At 38.9% G+C, this 20,073-nt stretch overlaps 2 protein-coding genes across 2 annotated transcripts in view; one reads left to right on the forward strand and one right to left on the reverse strand.

The window, feature by feature from the left end:
- Positions 1–1,714: 1,714 nt before the first annotated feature.
- PTCD1 (pentatricopeptide repeat domain 1) lies at positions 1,715–15,526 on the reverse strand. The gene is made up of 8 exons (XM_072418859.1): positions 14,978–15,526; positions 11,248–11,388; positions 8,399–8,617; positions 7,582–7,683; positions 5,560–6,213; positions 4,649–4,765; positions 3,053–3,235; positions 1,715–2,009 (listed from the first exon to the last, which is right to left on the reverse strand). Exons 1-8 carry the CDS (start codon positions 15,371–15,373, stop codon positions 1,845–1,847), a joined length of 1,977 nt encoding a protein of 658 aa, XP_072274960.1. The 5' UTR covers positions 15,374–15,526; the 3' UTR covers positions 1,715–1,844.
- Positions 15,527–16,007: 481 nt separating this feature from the next.
- CPSF4 (cleavage and polyadenylation specific factor 4) overlaps positions 16,008–20,073 on the forward strand; it is a gene marked incomplete in the record, with an annotated part of 10,563 nt that continues 6,497 nt past the window's right edge. The window contains 2 exon segments of the mRNA XM_072418860.1: positions 16,008–17,473; positions 19,674–19,826. Of these exon segments, the coding sequence (XP_072274961.1) occupies positions 17,356–17,473; positions 19,674–19,826 (271 nt within the window).

Below are 20,073 nucleotides of genomic sequence, written 5' to 3' on the forward strand. Positions count from 1 at the left end.
ATGCCTGTGTTTTATTGAGGAACAGGTAAGTGTGACATCGCCCCCCCCTTTTATGGGGCCTCTTCACCCGCTGGGGTCTCGGTTTAAGGGGAAAATGAAGATGAAACCTCTTGGCAAGAAGAGGTGCAGACACATATGTAGCTGGAACCCACAATCTCTCCTCAGGTCCAAAACCTTTCCAGTCCATCAGATACATGATGGAATCCAAAATTTGATGGACTTCATATTCCTGAGAAGAATCGGTTGCAGGAGTAGCCCGTGGAGGGGGATAAGAAAAGGGGTTCAGGACCAGCCGCTTAAGTAGGGAGACATGGAAAGCATTGGGCAGCTTGAGATGTGGAGCAAGGCGTAATTTATACCAAACTGGGTTAACCTTAGCTGAAATTACATAAGGTCCAACGAAACGTGGAGCAACATTTAGAGAAGGCACTTTGGAATGAATATTCCTGGTGGATAGCCAGACTTTGTCCCCAGGTTGCAGAAGAGGTGTCTTACAATGATGCCGATCCGCAAACTTCTTGTAACGGGCAGCCGACTGCTCTAGGTGTTCTGATGTTGCCCAAATATGGTTGAAGTCCCTCTGCAGGGCACAGAATGCAGGATACGGAGTTGATAAAGCCTGGAAACAGAGGCACGCCCAGTATCAGAACTGCCCACATGCGCAGGACAGGGATGCTTGTGTTTTATTGAGGAACAGGTAAGTGTGACATCCCCCCCCCCCCATTTTACGGGGCCTCCCCACCCACCGGGGTCTGGGTTTAAGGGGAAAACGAAGATGTAACCTCTTGGCAAGAAGAGGTACACACCTGTAGCTGGAACCCACAATCTCTCCTCAGGTCCAAAACCTTTCCAGTTGATCAGATACATGAGCTTTTTACAAGAAATTTTGGAATGCAAAATTTGATGGACTTTATGATCCTGAAAAGAAGAGGTTGCATGAGTAGCCCGTGGAGAGGAATGAGAAAAGCGGTTCAGGACCATCAGCTTAAGTAGGCAGACTTAGAAAGCTTTGGGCAGCTTGAGATATGGAGGAAGGCGTAACTTATATTAAAATGGGTTAACCTTGGCAGAAATTACATAAGGTCCAATAAAACGTGGAGCAACATATAGAGAAGGCACCTTGCAATGAATATTCCTGGTGGATAGCCAGACTTTGTCCCCAGGTTGCAGAAGAGGTGTCTTACAATGATGCCGATGCGCAAACTTCTTGTAACGGGCAGCCGACTGCTCTAGGTGTTCTGATGTTGCCCAAATATGGTTGAAGTCCCTCTGCAGGGCACAGAATGCAGGATAAACTGCACCCCCTGATCTGACACAATATTAGTGGGCATACAATTAAGTAGGAAAATTTCCCGAATGAAAATTGGCACCAATGCTGGAGTCAATGGCAAAGCTGGGAGAGGTACAAAGTGGGCCATTTTAGAAAAACGGTCTACGACTACCCAGATAACCGCACAGTATGTTTTTATAACTGTTCTGTATATTACTGAAATTCATTAGAACTACAGAAGCTGCATAGAGTCTCAGTGACTTGCTTTATGGCCTTTGCAACACCAAGTCCCAGGTATGAATCTTGGCCTGGACACTATACTCAATGTTGATCAGCTGTCTGATGTTGCTTTTACACATATATTATAATTTGATTGGGAAGAAAAGTAAAGAAATAGAAAAAATATAAATAAGAAAACACAAGAATACCAAATACACAAACAACTCAAACTGAAAAAATTGGTTTAATTAAGCAAAATCAGGGCTTAAAATAATAATGATTCCAATTTATCGGATGTCTGACGCTTTTTAAATGCCATCTGTGTATTGATAGTAGTATAGTATTTGTGGTGACATTAGTCATTTTTTGCCTGGTCCGATACTTCTTCCAAGTTTTCTGACTTGGTCTGATACTTCTTCCAAGGATGTTCAGTTTCTTCTGCATCCATCCATTGCAGCCAACGGTTGTAGTAACCTCTGAAGCCATCAATCTTCTCTAAGAATACATTCTTTTTCTGGTACTACAGGCAATGAAAATTATATTAGTTTTCACAGCATTGCACATGAAGTATGTAGGGTTGGATGAGATTATGTCATTACACGCCAACTTTGGTTTGACTGACTTATGACACTTATGCTGTTCTCTGTAAATCATACTTGGAGCTTGATAAAGTTCAGTAAATCAGAACTAAAGTTTCAATTTTAGAAATACACAATTAGGCAGGTCAATATTGCAAGCCATGTCCCTTCTGCAATAATCCCCCCTACCTGCCCGATCACTTTGAATTTCTGGTAAAAAGCTGAGCTGCTTTCTCTGTGCCTGACGGGAAATTATTACGTCGTCCCTATTTGGCCAATCAAGTTCTCAAAGTAAGTCTACCAGAAAAGAAGAAAATGGCAGGTACCTGCCAGGGAACAGGGACTGACCAATAACTTTGGTTTAGTTTGACTTTAAGTATTGGCATACACTGAGTTGTATTCCTTTTAAAAGGTTTATTAAAGTATCCAATGGTTTTACAATTGAGAGTTTGAATATTGAATATTATAGGTCATTGAAGAATGTATGAGATTTCCATTTAAGTGAAATGTTTTTGGTCTACCTTTAAATGATCTGAGGGTGTTCCCTCGTGTCTTCAAGAATCAAGAAAGTTAGTGAGCTGTTGTTAAAGCAGTGAAAGCACAAAGTTTTTTTTATTTATAGGTCAATTTGGAATCTTTATTGTGATCACTTTTATTTTTTTATTTTTTTTATACTGTTTATTTTTCATTGTTGTTTTTTGGTTGTGATTTTCACAATGAGCGTCTGACCAGCTTTAAAATATCTGCCTTATCATTAGATTGTGAGCCCAGCTGAGCGAACGTTAGTGACATGACTATGGACTTTGTGCTGCGTAATATGTCAGCGCTAAATAAATACTGTGTAATAATAATAAAACCTAACCAGTCCTGGTGGCAGCATTTGTCCCCCAGCTTAAACAAACAAAAAAATTATATGTATAATTTTCCACAATAATGTTTTATGATGATATAGAAAATGTTTTTTGTATTCAAATATGCAACATACCCTGTCAAACTTTGGTGGATATTGGGCTGCAAATTCCAGCTGGCGTATAACAACTTCATTTGGAGCCACGTTTCTGTACTTCATGTCCCGCAGAATATCCGTTAGGTAGATGTAATCTAATCTCTTTAGGGCGACATTGATCAGGGTGCTGTATACATGGTTATTGGGTTGGAAACCAGCAACCTGTAAAACAAAGTACAAGCCTCTACTTAATGTATTGTACTCTAGAAATAGAACATGCAATCCAAGCAGCACTGAAGCCAAAGGATCAGAATGACAGCTAGAAATCCTCCATGATAGCATCTTTTATTGGAGTAACCCATAATGTGATATGTGTTTTAGAAAGCAGGCTTCACAAACACATCTCCCAGTACTAAATTGCAGGACAGTCAGAGTAAAATAAACTTAGCAAACCTTTTGACTTAATTTCAGCTTACTGATTGGTTTCCTGTGTTAATCCTTGTTTATAGAGTATTCTTTTATCTTTTTTCATTAGGCCAGGGGTGCCCAAACTTTGTGCAAAGTGGGCCAGATTTGGTGAGGTGAAAATGTGTGGGTGTCGACCACTAACCAGGGTTAGTGTGGGCATGGTTTGCGTGGGTCCCGCACAGCACATGCCCACCAGGGTGCAGTGAGCGATTCCCTGTGCACAGAGTCCGGTGTCAGTGCAGGCTCCCTGCAGAGCACGTTCTTGGAATCAGAGTGGGCGTGGTTTGTGCAGGTCCCGCACAGCACACGCCCACTATAATAACATAGGGGATTCCCTGTGATGACAGAGGCTGCGGGCTGGTGGAAATCTGAACACGGGCCACAATTGGCCGTATTTTGGACATGCCTGCATTAGGCCTAAATAGGTCTTGTGACTTTAAGAGACCTTGTCATCATATAATTTATATCAACAGTCTACCTATAATAATATATGTGTATAAACTGTATATATTTGTGCTATTTAGCTGTAAACAACAACAACATGTGTAGGCAATCCAAAAACCCCAAGACTGGTGCTGGGTGTCTCCATCTTGAATAGTTATATATCAGCTTCCCCAGGGTCAGGTAGCAATATATACAGTTTTTTCCTTTGCTCTGCCCACATAGAATTCATTTTTAGTCACGACCAAGTGCAGTCATATACATTTTTCTGCTATACCGTATATACACACAAATATAAACTGAGTTACCACTTTTACCTGAAAAAAAAAATAAAAAACTGAAAAGCTACACTGACTTGAGTATAAACAGTAATGGCAATAAAATTATTGTAAATACATATATCCATTATCGATCAAGACTTAAAGGGGCAATAGCATTTTTAATTGATATAGATGGGTCTACCCCTCTATGTAAAGTAAAAATGTTGAGTTTAGGTGCTTTCAATACTCTAGAGAAGCAGATGAGCAGTTATGAGGTAGTCACTATGTACTTCTCAAGAATAAATTTTCAGGTGAGTAAAGAGCACATGGGTTTATCTAATAAAAATAAAAGTATAAAAGCTTCAATTGTTTGTTCCAAGTTATCTGTGTCTCTAGAATTATCTTGTTTGTTCACAAATCATTAAACACAGAAACTAAAAAGTTGATAACTAAATCATATTTGTACCGCCATGTCTTCAAGCAGCCGTAGTCCATCATTTTTCTTATAGCAGGCCTTTGCCAGATTGCAGAACGTGTGGATGTTTGGTGCAATTCCTCTTTGTGCTAAAACTGGCAAAAGTTCCTGTAAAGATAATTATAAGAAAGGTAAATAAAAAAAATTGATTTACTGTCCAGCAGATTAGTGGATATATAGTAAAGTATTGAATAACAAACCTCAGTCAAAGTTTTTTTTCCCCCCCAAGTCTCCTTTGGGGAATTTACTTCCTGTCCCGAGGCACAACCAAATGGGAAAGGTGAGCTTTTAGAAGTAAAAGAACCCCTCTCTTATTAACAGAAAAATACTATTCTTTACCTGTTCAAGAGGCAACATAAAATGGGAATCCCTTCTATTTTAGTTATTTGAATAGAGCAACTGAGACGCTTAGGGCTGTTGGTAGGTGTGATTTATGCAAACCATTTATTTTCAATTTCTTGATCTTTACACTATCAAAAGAAATGACCTTATATGACAACACTCAGATGATAGATGTGCTGTTTGAAAAGTGTCAGCAGTTTAAGTACTATAATGCCTCCAATGTATGCTGATGGAGTTCTTGATCCCACCACAGTGACAGCTGCACTGACCAAAGCAGTATTCAATCCAGATTTTTTTAAGGTGGCTGGGAAGAAGCTGTAGGTGGGTGGCAGTCCTTGTGTTGTGACCCCGCTGTTCAGTAACCCCAAAACAGCTGGGTGTTACTTAAAAGTGCTGGGGGGTGCACCCGGCTAAAAGTGGCTGGGGAGAACACTGTAATGCATGGAAAATTGCATGGAAAGGATATTATATTATTCCAAATCAAACTCTTTAACAATTAATGTTAACTTCTGAACATACTTTAGACAGTCAAGGAGGGCAGAATCATTTTGTTATCTTACCATTGCTGATTTTAGGTCCATTTCACTCCTTTTTAATATCAACGTGTTAAAAAACATCAAATCAGGTTTTATCTTGAATGATTCCATAAGGGCAAGAAGTGTAGCTTCTGACTGCAGGTCTGGTTTCATGACTTCGGCCATAAGTGTGAATGTTTTTATTGAAGGGCACACATTGTGTTCTTTCATCTTCTGAATGAGTCCCTCTAGATCACCAATCAGGGCAAACCTATCAAAAGGAGTACTGACATTTGTCAGAGACACTAGTGAATCTGTATTTAAGTGCATATCTAAAAGGTTTGGTACATTACTGGCAGCATTGGTGGGCATAACAGCATGAGATGTGTTTTCCGTGTCTTTCTGACTCACTGTAGATAACAAATCTGTATTATAGTTCTGATAATCTCCAGAATCACTGTGCAGAAGTGCCGGCTCACGTAAAACTTTTTTATTAGGTTTTTGTTTTGGTTCCCTGGTTTCCTTCTCTTCCTGAGTTTTGCCTGCACTTAACCTTAACACATTCAGGTCATTTGAATTTTGCAGCATATTTAACACTTCATTAGGGTCTCCAATGCCACAGTCTCTGGTGGTACGAAGTATCAAGTTATAGCTGTTAAGATCTGGCTTGATTCCTAGGCGCAGCATCTGTCTCCATACCTGTCATAGAGGAATAAACAGATATAATATTTTTTGAAAAAGCATTTTACCCTGTATGTTACATTATTACAAAACATATTATGTAAAAGCTACTCTCAAACTGCAATGTGCACCTGAGGTGCAAGAAGCTTTACAGACATGCATTGCTGAAGTTTGTGAATAGTTAGTTATAGCTGACATAGAGATTGAAATTATATTCAAGAAGACAAATACTGCCAGGCAGCTACTGGACCATTCTGAAGATTACCCCCTAAGTCATGCAAAAAAAACCTAGACATGCCCCAGTCTATGACTAAACAAAGCAGGAAACAGATGAAGACATCCCAATGCACTGACTCGATAATGCTCATCCTTTAATTCCCAGGATAAGAGTTTCTGAAAAGGATTACAGAAGTCTAACATTAAGACACATTTTTACTACAAGAGTACAAGAGACTAACTTGTTGATTAGGTTAATAATACTAAAATAATTACAGATTCCTAGGGTAAGAAAAGCATCTTACAAATTCACAGCAACTTTATTTTATCTGCATTGTGTGGATTAGGAGGGCAATAAAAAAAATCTGAGACTAGTATTTAATATGACCCACTGGAGGGGTCACAGTGAGGATTATACCTGCAACAGCCACACTGTGACATTGGTGCTTTGGATATCTGTTTGCTTTGTGGTTCTGCAATCAAATCTCCTGAAAAAGCGGCTACTGCCGCGAAACGCGTCGTGATGCAGAGGAAATAAATTTGAAAAGTCTTTTATTGTATATGTGCACAAATTGCGAGAAAAAGCTATGTGATGGTATTTTTATTGATTGTATGTTGTATATGTTGACATTGTGTTTTTATAAGTACATGTTTGAAATAAAATAGAATTTTTATTCTTTTGATATGGGTATGCCAGTAATTTCACGCTTGGGTCCACCTATGGCTAGTAGTACTATTATTTTTCTCCGATTGTTTAGGGACATGACATTGTTTGATATGCATTACCTACCAAGGAGAAAAATTCCTTTTGTGTGCACTTTGTACAGAAATTTGTGGTAAACATTATTATGATATTTGTCCAGTGAGCTATTACATATCCTTGCTCTCTTGTAGCAAACAAAATATATATTTTAATTTAAATAAATATGAATATGTGATTAGGGAGAGTAGGGGAAGTGTAAATACATTTTGCCAATAAAATAAGATAGAGCAAAAAAAAACATTTTTTAAGATGTGATCATATTGTACATTAACATTTTAACTATCTTGATATAGTTTTAGATGTTAGAATGTGGAAAAATATAATGTTACTATTATACAATATTCAGAACTTTCTGGCACACCTGAATGAACGCCACCATTATAGAAAAATAGCTTTAGTCACTGTACCTGTAAGGCAAAACGAAAACCTAGTTGTTCTTCCTTTATACAACCCATGAGGAGGATATTGAAAGCTTCAGGACTTGTAATTTTACATTTCTGTACAATTTCCTATAAAACACAAAGGATATTAGCTCATTGTCTTTAGGTAATCAAGAGACACAAAATGATTAAAGTCGGGGGATATCAGCATGGCCAGCACTAATGTGATCTCAAGAAATGTATTCATTATTATAAGTTGGATCAAAAGTAGTGTCAGCACAGTGCATGCACATTGACAAAAAAAAATGCATTTGCTGGCTGGTCCCCTTTTGCTGACATCTTCTCTGGACGCTAGGATGACCCAAAAGAAAGTGGAAGGGTCCTTCTCTGCTTGCGTGACATGAACACCCTTCCTTCTGTACACAGTAAAAGATAGAAGGGTCAGGTCTGAAACGTCATTTGATTATATGACATATTAGGGGACAGGCATTTTATTTTTTTCCATAAAGCCTATTAGTTAGAAAGGGGTTAGGGGAAGGTTCAGCTTTAATTTACAGTTTACATGGTCATTTCTAATTTAAAGTGGAACAACTAAACCCATGACACTCATGTCCCCGTTCCCTCCCATCTCGAATGGCCAGGTCAGGATGACATACCTTTTTTTTCCAGTTATGCAGAGCGATTAGTCAGGTAGAAGGAATTACTATAGAAGCTACTAAATGTGTAGACTCTGGTTCTTTAAGAATCTTGCCTGCTGCCGGGAGCTGCGCAGGATTGCACGATCCCAAACTTGGTAGGTTTGGTTGATAATTTACAGAAATGGCTTTCCATTAAGCTGACTTACCTGAAAAATCTCCAAGCTACTTTGAAATCCAGAGCACTTTGAGTATGCTTTAAGTAAACTTCGATATGTTATTGGGTTAAGCTGAATATTGTTATCCATTAATTCTTTTTGCAGTTTAGCAGCATACTGTAGACCCGACTCCTTCCATGGTGATTCAGCACATGCATTAAAAAGAGCTGTATAGGTGGCATCAGTGGGTATCAGAGCTCTCTTCTTCATCTACCATTTAAAAAACAATGTATGAAATTCTATACTATATGCATATGAAATACTATACTATGTATAGTATAACCACAATCTTATCCATGTTATCACATTTAGACAGTTTAATAAAAAAAATGCACTATCCATAACAGTCATACCCTTGAATAGCTTTTCAATATGTCCAACACATCTTTACTTTCACAATGCAAAACCACACACACTAATCAGCTTTCAGCTGGAAGTGTATCTAAGGGCACACACTAACTGAGATAAATATTATATATTTTAAAATATATATCTGGTTTGTGATAGGCTGGAGAAGGGTGCAAATATCTGTCTGCAGAATAAAGAGCAAGTAAACCCAAAACTAAAAAACTCACACTTACCTTCAATCCCGCAGAACAGTCAATCCGTCGGGAGGTTTCTTCCATCGGATCCCGCACCGCCATCTTCACCTCTTCTTCTGGGTGCTTCTTCCTACGTCACACTATGCAGGCGTGGGATCGGGCGACGGAGATTGGGGAAAAACCTTGCCGAACCCACTGAGCATGCGTTTTTTTGTTTTTTTTTTAAAAAGGGTGTTGCACTTAAAAAAACACAAACAGAATTTTTATTTTAAACAAAAGGGTTGTCTACCCTTTTATGTAAAGTGAAAATTCTTTAGGTTTAGGTACATTTTAAGAAATACAAATTTGTGCATACAAAAATGGTTTTCATTTACAAGAAAGGAGAGTACAATGGGTGAAGTAATCTCTATTAGAATCTCCAATCCGAGGGTTTGTCCTTTTTGGAAGAAAGTACATAGACTGCTCCAAATGTTTATGAACAGATAACCCTTGAGGCCAGATTTTTCCTTCTCCATCATAACACCTTTAAGAGTAAACTTTACTGAAGGTCACTCTTAATAAGACTGATGGACATAGAAAGGGCACATGTGGCACAATTTGAGCCCCCTCGGATTGCCAAGTGGTTTGAACCCCTCTAGACAAAGCTACCAGACGAAGGTGGTTCTACTGGACAATGTTCCGGGGATCTCGGGAATGTTATACTTACCTAATAAAGCTTTAAATTTAAAGCGGAACTAAACCCAAAATAAAAACACTCTTACCTTTAATCCTGCAGATTTGTTTATGCGTCAAGAAGTTTCTCCGAGGGGGCCAGCATCATCCCAGTATCTGTCTTCAGCCCTGCATAGGAAGCGCCGGGCACCGACATCTTATTTTCTCTTCTTCAGGGTGATGCAGGAAGAAGAACCCGATCTCGCACCACGCAGGAGCGAGATCGTGTAACATAGATGTGGAAAAAAGATTGCCGATCTCACTGAGATCAGCAATTTTTTTTTTCATTGATGAAAGGGCTCCTTTTGCTCATTCCCGAGATTAGGGCATGTACAGAAGGAGTAGCCAAGAGCTTCCCGAGATGCGTGACATCTGCATAGTATCCTGAGAGGCTCTGCGCTCCCATTCTGTCTTGATCGCCTCGGCAATCAAGACAGAAAGGAGAAAAATAAAGAGGTAACTTAAAAATAAATAAACACAATTTTTACTTTAAATAAAAGGGTTGTCTACCCTTTTTTTGTAAAGTAAAAATTTTAAGTTTAGGTCTGCTTTACAAAAAATATAAAAAAAGGTTGTCGATGCAAAAAATAAATGGGCATCAAGTCTTTAAACTTCTTTTAAAGTGTAGCTTGTCCTGCACTGCCCTTTTACCTTATTTTCTTTATGCGCTATCCTGTAGATGTAGACACTAATATCATCCTCATCATCCCGAGGGCCCACAAAGGAACCCTACTTCATGGGTAAATATTCTTTCTGTAGTTTAGCTTTTAGTTTCAAATTGTTTTCAATTTATTCAAGGTAGATGCAAATGAAACAAAGCTTTCTCCAAAGGGGTTAAATCTCATCAGTGTTATACCAGATAAGGATATACCAGAGTGGTATACCTACTTAATTCCAAAACATATTGCTTCCATTTGGCAATCAACATGAATGCAGCTTGAAATATTTTTGCCCTTAGAAATCTTTTCGTAATTCTTTTTAAAGTATTCAACTGCCAGATTATGAATGGAGGCGTGGACCCTATATTTTCATCTGCTTCTTGCTGACAACAAAATAAGAAAGCAACAGAAACAGAACATTTAAATTTGCTTAATCCTTTCTTGGCCAGAGGTTATTTAAGCCTAAACCAAATTAAGCAGCATCATTATGCATATTAACGTGACAAGAACTCCAAACTTGCATCTCCAAATCCTTTCTACACGGTTTTACAGTGCACCAGATATAGTCGACACCAGGTGTAATTTAATTTAATTTACCTTTTTCATGGAAGGAGGAACTATGCCTTATATATACACAATATATAAATATATAAATACACTCAAAACCCATCTTTTCAAACTTCCCTACACATCTTCGGTCTCCTAAACCCTCACTACTCATCCATAATTCCATATCTCCTCTCCTATTGTGTGATACTTTCCCCACCTCTTAGATTTTAAGCTCTTTGGGGCAGCGTCCTCTCCTCCTCCAGTGTCACTGTCTGTATCTGTCTGTCATTTGCAACCCCTATTTATTGTACAGCGCTGCGTAATATGTTGGTGCTATATAAATCCTGTTTATTAATAATAATAATAATGTGCTACCTACATTTGAATACAACTGAAATGCTTTCTTGACATATCCCACTCTTCCACATCCTCCAATAAGTATAGTGTAGTTATATTCTTCAGGCTGTAACTTCTCCTCCTGTAACATCTTTACTTCAAAGAGCTCCAGGGCTTCCGCCAACTGCAGAGAAAAAAGAAAATACTATTTACCTAACAAAGTAACTGTAGGAACTGAAAATTATAGACCTAAGCTTACTTCATGTCACAACAGAACCAAAATCACTTGATCGCTAAAAAAAACAACTCATGCAGAATTTACAAATGGGTGAATCTCATAGACTGTTTTCTTATTCTGTGCTTGAATTTTTCAAGCTGTCCAAGACTGGAGAGGATACACTTTTATCAGTTAACCTAGATGATCCAGCAAACCTGGAATGGATCTGGTCTAGGGCTGAAAACATTTGCTAACAAATAGCAAATGACTTCTAAGAAATCCATCCCATGTTTGCTGAATCACCCAGCTTCACCCATTAAAGTGTATGCTCTCCAGCCTTGGAGAGCTTTAATATTTCAGATCCTCTATGTTTCCATCTTATACTATGTTGTATAATATTGTGGAAATGTGCCCATGCAATGGCTTATCAGTTTCTCATCCTTTCCTGCTTTAAAATAGATACCAATCATTAACAAAAATTTTAAGTTGTCATATATACATCGGTCATATGAGGTGGTTACATTTTTCCTGACGCATTAGAAAATACAAAGGAACAGTTTAAACCTCAGTGTCACAAATGCGGAGCACATCGACCTTCTTTGAAACAACATTTATGGCACGATCCTCAGATTTCGCCTTTCTGGCAAAAAACATTACAATTTATACACAAAGTCACAGGCTTAACACTCCTAAAGAATCCTTTATTACGTATATTTGGTAGTTGGGATGATATCAATGCTAACACTATAGGGAGAGGACCTAAAAGATAGGCTGGTATCTGTTTATTAGCGGCAAGACGACCCATAATGACATGGATTTACACACATCCATCCATATTACCAAAGTTCAAAAGGCTCTTAAACAAATTTTGCACAGGGAATTACTGGAAGCAGACCAGGGAGAAGATTCTGCTGTCACTGGTTTTATGGGCAAATGGCACGCCTTCATTGATAAGGCTTTGCCGCCCCTGAGAAGTCTGCCATTCATGAAACATTTCAATACTCTACCTGGTATATTACCAACAAAGTATTTTCTGTATGCTCTAGGTACTGGAGGTTGTGTTGTTGCATCTATTCCCATGGGCCTGGCCAATTGGATAAGGTCACAATGGTTCAGTTTGATACTTACTTATAAGTAGTTGCTAACGTGCCTATGGTCTTTAGAGTGATATTCTAAATATGATTAATGTTTGTACATGTGTACTTTATAGATGTTTAGTGCTATGTTTTTTATATCTACTTTATATTAGTTTTTTCTTTTAGTTCATATTATTTTATTCTATTGAGCTGCTGATGTGTGATTGAGTTTAACATTATATTATAGCAAAAAAAAAAAAAGAAAATAGAAAAAAACAGAGGTAGGGAAGTAAAGATAAATGTGAGGAGGAGGAACGTTCTGGACAAGCAAAAGCGAGAAATCATCAGTAGCCAACCAAAGTGTCAGAGATTCAGACCCAAAGAGAAAATTTAAGTAATTATCAACTTAGGGCTGTCAATTTTATTTTTAAATCTAGCCAAAGTATTAGATTGGATCAAATAAAGACCAAAGTAAACGTAACTTAACTTTTAACATCCACTATAGACAGTAAGATGTTCTCTAGTCTTTTGCTATGACCTTTCTAGCTTCAGTAAAATGTGCAACACCAATACATATCGATTTCACATCTTGCCTGGGTTGTTCATAACAGCTTCAATCAGATCTTTAAGGATGGTGAGCCTTGTCACTTTATAAATAATCTTGTACACTCTGCCCCAAAACTTTTACCCTTCACACACTCTTATCAAATGTAAGAACTTACTGAACTGCAGCTCTGGAAACAATGCAGCAATCAAGTAGGAACAATTTTAGCAATTCTGGAGGGTACAAACGTAAGAGCAATTTAGAGAGAAATCACCCAGATTGGCTTCCAATTTAAAAACTGTAGGAGGTAGGCACATTGCCTACGGGGATAGCATTTGGGAGAATAGTCCCGAGTCCAGGCCGAATGTATGCCTCCTTTTTGTTTATATTTTATACTGTTTTCTATTTCTGATGGATTAAGTTCTGTTTATGTCTGTTTTTATTGGTTGCTAATAAAAATATAAAAAGTGCCCAGAACAAAAAAAAATCCACTTACCTTTAATCCCGCAGAGCAGTTGCTCGGTCCTGAGCTGTCTTCCATCAGGTCCCGGCGCCAGGCACTGCCATCTTCTCCTCTTCATCCTACTTCACCCGATGCAGGCGAGAGATCGGGTGACGTAGTTTGGAAAAAACAATTGCCGATCTCACTGCGCATGTGTGAGATTGGCAATTGTTTTTCCCTTTTTACGAAAAGGCTCCTTCTGCGCATGCCTTAGATGCTCGGGAATGTGCAGAAGGAGCACCTAAGAGCCTCCCGGGATGTGTGACATAGGTATCCCAGGAGGCTTTGCACTCCCATTCATTCTCAATTGTCTAGGTGATCGAGAATTAGGGAGCCATGCTGCACCCTAAAAAAAAAAAACAGAATTATTACCTTACTTAAAAGGGTTGTCTACCCGTTTACGTAAAGTGAAATTTCCTGAGTTTAGGTACGCTTTAATCAGCTGCAAAAAAGGTAGGCGGATGGCAAAACTATTAGCATAAAATTTAAAAAAATTACACTTACCTTTAATACTGCAGTTCCTTCCATGGCGCCGATCCTTTCCCACGATCCGGTCCCGCGTCATCCTGGAATTCCTCTTCACCCGTGGTGCAGAGGAAGCGCCGGGGGCCATCTTCTATCTTCTCTTCTGTCTTCTTCTTGCTCCGTGTCCCGATCTCGCACTGTGCAGGTGCATGATCAGGTGACATAGCCGCTGTGAAAGGGAAAAAAAAGAGCGGATCTCACTGCGCATTTGTGAGATCGGCATCTCTTTCCCCTTGGTGGAAAAATGTCCCTTTTGCGCATGCCCTAACCTTGGAGCAGTCAGAGCCTCCCGGGCCGTTAGTGGCCACTAGAAAAATTACTACTATCACTAGTTTAGCTTTTGTCCCACAAACCTAGTACATCAACGCGTTTTCGCAGATCTAGTCTGCTTCCTCAGGAGTACTGCAAAGCTAATTTGGTGATATAGTATACATTTAAAAAAAAGGAACATTGACTACATAAATACCAAAAATTATATATATATATATATAATATATAATATAATATATATATAATATATATATATATAGGATGTGCATACAAAACCATAAACATACAAGTAAGAGATCCCCAAAGCAGAGGAAGATAAACAAGATACATCACAAATGAATATATAAATATTGGTAGCTCACATGGCTGTGGGCCAAGCGGGGAACACATCCAGGTTAAACACCACAGCAAAAAAAATGTCTGGAAACATGTGAAGGGGTATTTAAAATACTTAGGCAAATTTGCATTGAGTTACTCCTACCTACTCATCTGTAGGTTTGTGAGACTAACGCTATACTTTAGCGAGTACCTAAGAAAATCCAATTTTGGGATTCTTGTTCCAATGGGCAATAGGCCCTTTCTCTGTTGAAAAGTTTTTCATTTAGCCAGAGAAAACAATAACAAACAAATAGCAGTTACCTTGCCTTCTTTTATTTTGGACTTGCACCTTAGGAAGTACCAGTATGGAGTGTTCCTTCTTCCTATGTACTTTTTCTGATTTCTAGCTGTCTTGTCCTCGTTGTCCTCATACTGCAAATCCTGAATGTCAGGGGAAGATTTTTTAAATGATATTTTAGCAGAATACTTTTCTGACAATGTCCCAAAATGTACATCTTCCTCTGAATGTTCACTGACAGCTTTATTATTATCGGAATAATTTCTAGTCTGTACATGTGTCCCCTGCTGGTGTAATACAAGGCAGTGCTCGGAATGAGTCCGATGATGATTGACAGAAATCTGTCTGTATGCCGGGACGTGTAAAGTACATCCTGAAGCCACAGAGCGCAGCGATAATTTGGACAGGATCTTCAGCATGATGAGGTTTCACTTAATGTTTCACTTCATGTAATCTGGAGTATGAAAATATAAAAATAATAGATTATAAAGTGAAAAGTAATTTCATAAACTTTTATATATTGACTGTTTTATATATATATCAGTGCTCAACCCAGAAATTTTTTTAAGCTGGGTGGGAAGAAATTGTAGGTGGGTGGCAGCCCCTGTATTGTGACCAAACTCTTCAGTAACCACCCAAAAACAGCCGGGTGGGTGCTAAAAGGGGCCAGGTGGTGCGCCCGGCTAAAAGGGCCTGGGGAGAACGATATATATATATATATATATATATATATATATATAATCAACTGTTACTGCTAAAAAAAAATGATTATTTGAACTTACAACAATTAAAACATTCTATAGCCTGGGTGTCCTAAATATATGTTAATGCTATGTCAACAAGTATCTGTGCGGTGTATTTATCATCTATTATTCCCATCAATTTGCCTGTATATGTGCTCACAGCCATTCCAATCCCTATGCTTTGCTCATTTTAATGTACATTTAGTCCCCTGGTTACAAACGAGATAGGGGTGTTCTCTCTGGCTCCTTTTAGCAGGGCGCACTACCCGGCACTTCTCAGTATTATCACCTGGCTGTTGTTGGGTTCTGAGGAGTTGGGTCACAATACGGGAGCTGCCCCCCGGCTTATAAAATAATCTCTGGGTTGAACCCTGGCCAGGATAACACACGTCCCAATGCTGTTACATGCACACTGCAGCTAATCGGATGGTGTGCCATTCCTGGTAACAAGTTGCTGCAATTGTAGTAAAATCAGGAGATGTATATGGGGCCCTATGTACAGTGTGGAACCCAGAAATGTTTTTTAAACCGGGTGGTAAGAAATTGCAAGCAGGTGGCAGCTACTTTATTGTGCCCTACCTAACTCTTCAGTAACCACCTAAAAACAGCCGGGTGGTGACCAAAAAATTCCGGGAGGTGCGCCCAGCTAAAAGGGTCCGGGGAGAACACTGTATGTATAACACAAGGAATCTGACATTTCCTGATAGGAATCAATGAAACACATAGACCTGGAAGATTCCCACCAGGGAATGTGTGAATCCTTGTTTTATGAATAATACCCTTGTATATAACAAATTTATAAAGCGCACTAGCAAAGCTGCCTTGTAGATCTTCTGGGATCCCTGGAAATCCAGGGGCCGTCTATAATATACCTGACATATATAATCCGTGCAAAATTCACATTAAATGACACAAGGCTGTTAAGGAAAAAGTGTAAGGAGTCTTTTTTTCTGATATGTTTTTGAACTTCTGGTTTTGTCTACAGGACAGAAAATGAAAGAAAATCCCCTCAATGCCACATAAGTGTCAAAATAACATCCAGTTCAGTGTTTCAACTTTTTTTTAAGTTGGGTGGGAAGAAATTGTAGGTGGGTGGCAGCCCTGTATTATGACCCAACTCATCAATAACCACCCAAAAACAGCCGGGCGGTTACTGAAAATGCCGGGCGGTGCACCCAGCTAAAAGGGGCTGGGGAGAACACTGCAGTTAAACCTTATATTACCCAAATTGTAATTTCCAGACTTTGCTTTTGTCCAGCCCTATTGGCTGCTGAGGCTGTCTGTTATAGTGATCTGGGAGGGTATTGGTCTGATTTCAGAGTCCTCTAGCTGCCTGCACTTTATGGTGACAGGTGCATGTCGATGTGAGTTATTATCAAACAGGTTTTTTAAAGCGCCAACATATTATGCAGTGCTGTACATTAAATAGTCCTATGTGATCCACCACAGCTCATTGAATACCAATACTGACACCTTAGGACTTCCTGAAGCCTGGGCATTGTAGTTTATGCTGTCTTTCATCATCCAGTGTCACCAAAATAGCTAACATTTTTATATCATGATTTCTGCATTAGAGTGCAAAACCACTGACATTGGAAAGTAATACTTGGACAAAAGAAAACAAAGTGTTCATCAGAGCAGCCCTTTAAGATTTAGGTATGGGTCCACTTACTGTACTTGAGGCGTTTACTTATTACGTGATTTTTTTTTTTTTTTTCTTTTTAGAATCCGGGGCTGCTGTTTGTGAGTTCTTCTTGAAATCAGCATGTGGCAAAGGTAATTAAGTTTGTGTAGAAACCTATGTGAAATAAGGATATACAAGCAATATTCTCCCCAGAAACATTATTTCAGCCAACACTCAACATATGTAGTGCTCCGGTTCTTTGTGTCATAACTGCCCAATAATTGTTTCCTCTATACTACTTGTAAAGTATGTTATAACTTTCTAATGCCTATACCATAACATGTAAACTAGGGAAAGCTTGTAACCTCCAAGTACTTAAGCGTTATTTACAGTATCATAGATAACTCAAAGCCAACCCCTTCATATAGTAAAAATATTCAAATATTTAAACAATAAAAAGAGAGAAACTTTTTTTTTTTGGCCAACGTATTCAGTGAAAGTGTTTAAATACAATTCAAACAATAAATAATCACCTTGTAACAATTAAGGTGATTACCATTTCAAACAAGTACTAAACAAAACCCTTCTAATAAATTTGTCAGTTCATAGTTCCATATAGGACTGATACTGTTATTGGACATCATAAGTAAAGATTACTCAATTCCCGACGCGTTTCGCCTGCTTAGGCTTCTTCAGGGGAGTGTGAGATAATTTTCTTTTGGAAACACCCTTGATAAGAAGGTATTTTTAAAGGACGAAGGAAAATATATTGTGTTTTGCCTAATATAGTTGGTTTACTGAATGACCGTTCCAACAGCTAGCAGCAAAACAGCGGACAGCTCTTCACTGCTACAAGTGTAATCATAGGCTTGAATCATTCATGGCTCAGGCCAACATTGACTCCTTAGTTACCCAGTATCTCTCTTCGGCCCAGCACAGGGGGAGCGCCAGGCGCCGCCATCTTCTCTTCTTTTCTTTAATGTTCTTCTTCCTACATCACCTGATCTCGCTCTGTGCAGGTGCGAGATCGGGTGACATAGATTGGAAAAAAACTTGCTGATCTCATTGTGCATGTGTAAGATCGGCAATTTGTTTCCCTATTGATGAAAGGGCTCCTTCTACGAATGCCTGAGATGCTTGTGCATGTGCTGAAGGAGCAGCCAAGAGCCTCCTGGGATGCGTGACAGGTTAAGAAAAAAGGGTGTTGCACTTAAAACACAAACAAAATTTTTACTTTAAATAAAAGATTATCTCCCCTTTTATGTAAAGTGAAAAGAGTTTAGGTACGCTTTCAGCACTTGCCACATTAGGAATGTTTTCCTTTGCTTGTTCAAAAGACCATTCATTCTAAAACAGGGGTCGGCAAAGTTTTATGGCCACTAGGCCATTTATGAGGTGAGCGGGAGCACAGTGGGCCGGACCCGCCCTAATGGCTCCGCCCACCACCAGGGAAAGCCCCCTGAAGTTAAATCCCTCTCCTCCGAATGCATTTACCTTCAGGGAGCTTTCCGTATTTACCGGGGTGGAGGAAGTATCAACTGCAAGGGGGTGGCTCTGGTAGTTCTAAATGGACCCTGGCCTATCCGCCAGCATTAGGCCGGATCGGCCAGGGGGCGTTAGGCCAGAACGGACTACCGGCTAGGCCGTATTTGGCCGACCCCTGTTCTAGTACATATCCAATAGCATAAACATATTAGGCATGGCACAATATACTTTCCCTTTGAAAATACCTTCTAATCAAGGTCGTTTCCAAATGAAACGATCTCACACTCACCTGAAGAAGCCTAAGCAGGTGAAACACGTCGCCAATGAGGCTAATATTTTCTCATGACATACATTAATAGTATTAGTCCTTTATGGCACTATAAACTGATAAATTTAATTAGAAGGGATTTTTTTAGTTCTCAACCTCTTCTAGGGTGTAGTAGTGTAATCAATGTAGTATAATAATTTAGACTTAATAAAAGTTCTCCAGGCCTTAAGTTCCTGCCAAGGTTTGTTTGGCACAGTGAAAATCATGACTTTTGTTCTACAGTGGTCATCTTTGTTCATTAATAAAGTCATACAGCTGTGATTTTTACCTTGCATACAGCCGTTTAAGACTTGATGGACATTTTCAATTTATGGCGTGGGCACTATGGCTTTTAGTATAGCTTTGGTTAAGAGACAATACAAAATCAGGTTATGATAAGAAAAGGAATAAAAAGTCTTTTTAAAAAGTAGGGTACTCATTTCTGTGCCATCACTTCCATCACTTACCTAAAAATCTAGACATTTCTCCTTGATAATGTCATTTAAATCTGCTATTCCAGTTTTGTACACTGAGTAACTGAATTTGTTTCCTGTTTGCAGGTGGCACATGTCCGTTTCGACACATAAGTGGAGAGAAAACGGTGGTCTGCAAACACTGGTTGCGAGGACTTTGTAAGAAAGGCGACCAGTGTGAATTTCTGCATGAATATGATATGACCAAAATGCCAGAATGTTACTTTTACTCCAAGTTCGGTAAGGGAACATTTTTTCTCTTTTTCTTCTGAAAATATGTTTATTAAATCTCCTTATCAGTGCAAAGTGGGGTGTATACACGTACTTAGGACCCCTAGATTGATGGGGTAATCCAGCAGTGCTTTCAGTACATCAGTAGTTGTATTTGAATCTGTACTATAATGTACCCTGTTTCCCCGATTATAAGGCACTCTCTTATATTTTTTGAAATGCCAAAATATGCCCTGGGTCTTATTTTCAGGGGATG

Source organism: Pyxicephalus adspersus, chromosome 7 (genome assembly GCF_032062135.1).
Source record: "Pyxicephalus adspersus chromosome 7, UCB_Pads_2.0, whole genome shotgun sequence".
In the NCBI taxonomy this organism is placed as follows: Eukaryota; Metazoa; Chordata; class Amphibia; order Anura; family Pyxicephalidae; genus Pyxicephalus; species Pyxicephalus adspersus.

Excerpts from the sequence above, each read along its gene's own strand:
- PTCD1 (XM_072418859.1), bottom strand. The coding sequence starts at position 15,373 with ATGCTGAAGATCCTGTCCAAATTATCGCTGCGCTCTGTGGCTTCAGGA. Across the intron at positions 7,684-8,398 it reads GTAGCTTGGAGATTTTTCAG|GAAATTGTACAGAAATGTAA; the intron begins GTAAGTCAGCTT and ends TGTGTTTTATAG. Across the intron at positions 3,236-4,648 it reads GGCTGCTTGAAGACATGGCG|GTTGCTGGTTTCCAACCCAA; the intron begins GTACAAATATGA and ends TTTGTTTTACAG.